Consider the following 6,080-nt stretch of genomic DNA (forward strand, 5'->3'; position numbering starts at 1 on the left):
CTTTCCCTGGAAGGAATCCAGAGTGACAGGGGTTCCCTTTCTTGAAATCTAAGCAGCTGTACCTCTAGGGCATGTCCCCGTCACCTGCCCAGGCATCAAACCTTTGGGGAGCCATGGGGCTGTTTAGGTCCTTGAAGATCTTCACCTGTCCTGGCAAGTACCGCTTCTACGCTGGCCATTTTTCTTAATGCTCTCACTTTTATGCCACAAATCCGGAAACACTTGTGAGGACCCAACCGCAGCATGACGGGCAAACTGCTGGTTTCTCTGTTCTGGATCAGGCATGAATTGTCTGTCCTGTCCAGATTAGGGAGACTAAAATCCCAGAAGCATATGGTGCTTGTGGTCATGCTGCTGCTCAAGGGTGCTGAACACTCGTGTCCTGAAGAGCTTTCAGACTGCCATTAACTGGAGTCTTGCTCCATTTGGTATTTGTCACATGACCCCACACTGTTTGAAAGGATTGCTACAAAGAACCACAGGGCTACCTCAGCTCTACAAAAGTGAATCTTCCACTGTGCAGATGGCAGATTCTGGGGTGCAGGAATGTGGGTAGCAGTCAGGGATACTGCAGTCCCAGGGTCATTCAGGCAGGCTGCCTTCAGCCTTAGACTCTGAAGTCCATAGAGCCTCAGAGGGCAGAGGTCTTTGCTTAAAAAGTTAAGATTAAATAAAACTCAGGCTTGGGATCCTGCTCTGAAAGTACCAAGCACAGTCATCAGGGCCTTCAGGTGCCACTATCCTGAAGGACAGATAAGGGCCCATTTCAAAGGGGTGATCTTGTCTCCAGAGCCACAGGGTTCCACAGTACTATGAGAGAGCCCACATGCTGCCCTCCTCTCACATCCTCCTGTCATGGTGTGGCTGGGACCACAACACTATGGCCACATTGTTGTAACCTTAAAACACAACTCATGTTCTCACACTGCCACCCAGCAGACTGGCTCCATCTCCAGCAGGTGGCAGAGGCAGATCCTCCACCTGCAGTTACCACCACCCACTCAACCGCAGCTTACACACTTCTCTATCATTCACCTCACTGAGAGCTGATAAAAGCACAAGGTCCAGACAAACAACGAAAGAGACATTTTATTAGCATTGTTATAGCAATGCATTACACGAAGGGATCCTCAGTGCACAGCCCACCCGAGCTGCAAGCTGTTAAATCAGAGAGTGAAACTGATTATTGTACACAAGTGCAGATACAGGATCACCCTGAACCTTAAACAGAAGACTGAAAATCACTTTACAAAAAAAAGTAAATAAAAATAACACCCTTTTTTCTATTTAAAAAAGTACCAGCTCTTGAGTGGCAGAACGTGGAAAGACCAAAGGACTTGACACCCCATAAGCTTTGACACTCATGTGTTGAGCTGTGGAGCCCATGGGAGTCAGGCCTGTCCTGGTTTCTAAAGCTTAATTTAAGCATTCCAGATTTTCAGCTTTTGAAGCACTTCTGTTTTAATTTTTTTTTCTACTAATTTCTTAAGTGTATTTAAGTCTAACAGTTAGCTAGCCTTCATCAGTTGTAAGTGTTAAGAACAGAGGACCTCCCTTTGTAAGGCTTATATCTGAGTCAAGAATGAAGAGACCAAACACCGGAACCTTAAAAAGCCAAATGATAGTGGAGCCAGTGCCCATTTAGAAAAGCACTCTTATCTCACCCTTAAAGTTCTACTTTGGTAAATATTAACATTTAACCAGTTAGCAAAATATTTAACCCAGTTAGCAAAATTAACACCGTCATTTCGATACTCATTTTGTGCATAGTAAATGTTGCAAGATGAACTTCACATTGGATAAAGCAGATTTGAAAATCAGTTTGCAATAAAGTGTGCCTCCCTCAACATCAATCTAAGCTCAAAGAAATGAACAGAGGCCCTGCAGCTGCTGCTAGTCTGCAGCAGCACGGTGGTGCTAGGTGGTGCTAAATCGTCTGGTAGCCAGCGTGGCTCCTCTTCCTGCCGATGAGGTAAGCAATGAGGACAATGAGGACCAGCCCTGCCAGGGCGCCACCCACGGCGATGGGGATCAGCATGTTGTTCTCATCCAGCTGACATTCTTCCACTGTGGAGACAAATGGGAGAACACCACACGGACTTTACAAAGAGGCCACTCCTTCCTCCCTACCTCTGCCCACCGCTCTATACCAGGGAGGGGTCTCCAATTCCAATCAACTATCACTTTCCACATGGATAGCAAATTATAGACATGTCTGAGTGCAGTGCAACGCCTCTGAACCTTTCTGGAACACTGAACTCACCAGGCAGGTAGCATTTTCATATCCCACTCTCATAGGGAGAAAAGCCATACTATTTCATAAAATGACGACCCTTGCTCGAATGGTGACGTGTTCACATCTAAGATATGCCGGGCATTTTGAAAGCGAGATTAACACAGAAAGGATTATTTGCTCTAAAAATTTCTTAGACTGGGGAAGGGGCCCCCATCCCAAGCTCCTCCTTGCAACACAGAGGTTGTTAAATATCTAAACAGAACTGAAGCCTGTTGAACTCCACTCAGAGTCTGAAATGCTATCCTTGATGTTACTCACCAGACCCAAACTTGTCACCTTCTACGTGGAAAGCCTGGACCCAGACTTTGAATACGTTGACAGAAAAGGCCTCTGTGACCCAAATGTGCTCCTCAGCGTTACACTTGTAGGAATTCCCCATAGTGGCCTGAAGTGCTCTCAGTGAGCTGTTGGCAGCCCTGAAGTTGGGATCTGTGGAGGCACGTGACAGTAAGTGCTCTGGGGCACCTGGATGGGCATGTGAACTGGGGGCGGGGGAGAGGGGGGTCTTACCTCTGGCATCAGGAAGAGTTGTGTTCAACTGAATTTCTTGTAGGAAAAACCGGCTAGAACTTGCATTCTTAAAGAGAAGAAGATAACCCTTAACCATTTACCAGATTCACATGTTTACTGGTAAAGCATCATTTGGTAATAAATTCAATCTCCCATGTTTCTAGCTTTAGAATGAAACTGCAAAGTTTCTTATCTATAAAATGGCATCTTATAAATCTCAAGAACACAAATTTTGATTGGTTCCTTCCAGACCTTTCACAGTATCAGATTTTCTGCTAAAATGAAGACCGAAAGAACTATATTCCAAAAAAGTAAACTCTCCCTGATTGTTTACTGAATTGTAGGAAAGTTAAACTTTATTACAAGAAACCCAATTGTTAATCAGTTCATTTGCATAGAGTATTACAAATATTCATGAGCTACATTTCTGTTTTTCCCGTATTGTTAATTTTACATATGATTCTTCCCAGGCAGGTATAAAGAAAAAAAGGTACAGAACGCAGAAATGCTGCTCTGGGGTAAAGGAGCGAGGACAGTGTCTGAGGCAGGAGGCCAAGCTGAGCGTTTACTCTGATACGTCTCTTCTCTCTCTGCAGCCACAGACTGGCTGCAGTCTGGTATTAACAGTGGCTGCTGGGCACACAGCAGGTACTCCCTAATGTCTGATGAATAAATGTATGAAAGCTCATTTATAAACAAAAAGGGGGAAAGGAGAGCTGAGAATCCAAAAATACCGACAAAAAAGGGAAGGCAGAGAAAAGGCAGAGTTGTGGGTTTGTCGAGACCTGTGCGATTTTCACTTGGGCTTGCTCACAGTGTGCTCAGTTTAGCTGCTGCAGCCATGAGGCACCAAGGCACGAGAAAACGTGGTAGAAAAAAACCACAGTGAGATGCATGCTAAGATGCCAGGCTGGTCTGACACCGAAGCCCCTTAAGTGACAAAGGAATATGGACCCCTCACCATTCCAAACTGGAAGACTAGGAAAGTGCTGCTTTCACTCTGGAGCTCCAGGGTCACCAGCTGGTCAGTGCAGCTCCCACTGACATGGGTCTTATTTGGGTTGATATTGAATACTCTTGTCACAGCCTAAGTAAGAAAAGCAAACAAGTTACCATTCCATCTCACATCCTGGGTCCTCTATTCTGGGGGTGGGGTGGCGGGGGAAGCTATCCTAAAAACAGTAACCTTAAGGCCACATTCATTTTAACCAAAATCAGAAGAAAAATACTTGAAGTTTACACTAGTGCAGACTTCTGGATTCCTACTACTTCTGGTTGCAACTTTCAGAATGACACATACCTGTGGGAAAGATGTAGATCCTAGTGCCATTCTCATCCTGTCTCCCAATGGTCATACAGTTTATGTCCATCACAAATAAGTTACCTGCCATGGCCTCACAGACTTTGTCACCATTAAGGAGAAATATTATTTCAAAGGAAAAGTATAAAAATAATACTTAAATGTTTGAGTGTTAAAAGTTTAAACAAAATTTAACATTCTCCCAGAGGTCAACAAACTTGTCCTGTAGAGCAGAGGTCCCTAACTCTCTGGGCCACGGACCATATGAGTCAGTGGCCTATTAGGAACTGGGCCACACAGCAGGAGGTTAAGTGGTGGGTGAGCTAAGCTTCATCTGTATTTGCAGCCGCTCTTCAGTGCTAGCTAGCATCACCGCCTCAGCTTCACCTCGGATCATCAGGTATTAGGTTCTCATAGGAGCATCGATCCCTGGTGCCAAAAAGGTTGGAGACTGCTGCTGTAGAATGCCAAACACTACACGTTTTATGCTTGTGGACCACACATCAGTCTCTGTCGTGACCTGATTCTGCTGTTCCAGAGGAAAGCAGCCATAGTATGTAAAGGGGTGGGTATGGCTGTATGCCAATAAGCTTACTATAGACACAGGCACAGTGACTTGTTCTCTCAATTTACATTCTAAAAGGCAGCACACATATACTGAATTCCGATACTTGTGCACCAGCACTCCACTGCACAAAGAAAAAGCACTTCTTGAAGCTTCTCAAGCTTACCGTGCCATCCTTCTTCTTGTAGGTGATGTTCAGCTGCAGCCCCATGTTGGCCAGCAGACAGGTCCCATTGGCACCACTCACGTTATACTTGTACACTGAGGGGCTCTCAGGTATTGGAGATGGTGAAGGGTGGGGAGGGGATGGTGAGGGGTGGTAAGATGTTGGCAGCACTGTCGGGAAAGGTTCATCTTGCTCACAGCGAGTCTCTGGGGGGACAAGGAGGGATGAACCACACTGCTCACAGGAAGGAAGGCAAAGTTCTAGTTTCTTAGAATCAACAGGAGCTACAGTAACCCCGAGCTCCAGCTCCATCTCTCTGAGCTCACTGTAGACTCCAACAGACTATCTCAAAAAGCCCCACCCCAAAGAACATGCTTAATTTGCCCAAGGATGGCACATGCTAACACTGCTCTCAAAGTATAAACTTAGTGCCATCTGCACAGGATGCCTGGGAGAGCAGCAGAGGAGACCCCTGGAGGGATGGGCACTGGGTGGCCCTCCAGGCCAAGACGAGAGTTGAGACTCAGGTGCACAGGGCTAGTCATGTGCAGAGGGTTTTTATTTGGGGCAGGGCGGTGAGGGCACAGAAGACTCAGTAAGTGTGAAAGCGAAAGCTCCAAAACAGGAGGCAATACAGAAAATGAGGGAGGCTGGAGTACAGATAGGCCACAGCAGAGGGACTCAGTTTTACCCACCACCTGTTTCCACTTACTCTAAGCTACAAGGAAACTTCACTGTAACTCTTCTTCAGTTGCTGATTCACCTCTACATCCAACCTACTTAGGGGAGGAGATGGGAAACTTCACCCCACAGAACTGTAACACACGGGAAAATTTAATACTTTCTGGAAAGTTCAATTCACCCAGCATGCCTTCACACAATATAATTTTATGGAATAAAATGCCTTTCTAAACAGAGAATAAAGAGGATAAAGATAGGGGGTAAAACACCCTTCAAAAATGGATTTATCCTTGGGCTAATGGTGGCAGGGCAAATATTTCCAGAGATGTTCCAATCTAGGGTGTGCTGGCCAACACTGTCTGCATCTTACCCTAGCTAAGCTACAGGCTGACTTTATAGCCGTACTTTAAAAAATAGCTTCACCATTACTTTATAAATTGTTACAGAACACAACATAGTTAAATGTGCAAAACCACATCAAAACAAAAAAGAGGCCAGTCTCCAAATTCTGCTCTAGGTGGCCACAACACATGGGTGTGTGTGTGTGTGTGTGTGTGTGTGT

At 45.5% G+C, this 6,080-nt stretch overlaps 1 protein-coding gene across 1 annotated transcript in view; it reads right to left on the bottom strand.

Annotated features, from left to right (window-relative positions):
• Positions 1–1,067: 1,067 nt before the first annotated feature.
• Positions 1,068–6,080, bottom strand: part of LAMP1 (lysosomal associated membrane protein 1) — a 19,650-nt gene continuing 14,637 nt past the window's right edge. Inside the window, exons 5-9 of the mRNA XM_006909397.3 lie at positions 4,838–5,043; positions 3,768–3,893; positions 2,807–2,873; positions 2,555–2,725; positions 1,068–2,067 (exon numbers count right to left, since the gene is read on the bottom strand). Coding sequence (XP_006909459.2) covers positions 1,928–2,067; positions 2,555–2,725; positions 2,807–2,873; positions 3,768–3,893; positions 4,838–5,043 — 710 coding nt within the window. The 3' untranslated portion in view covers positions 1,068–1,927. The remainder of the gene's footprint in view (positions 2,068–2,554; positions 2,726–2,806; positions 2,874–3,767; positions 3,894–4,837; positions 5,044–6,080) is intronic.

This window comes from Pteropus alecto, unplaced genomic scaffold (assembly GCF_000325575.1).
Source record: "Pteropus alecto unplaced genomic scaffold, ASM32557v1 scaffold13, whole genome shotgun sequence".
NCBI lineage: Eukaryota > Metazoa > Chordata > Mammalia > Chiroptera > Pteropodidae > Pteropus > Pteropus alecto.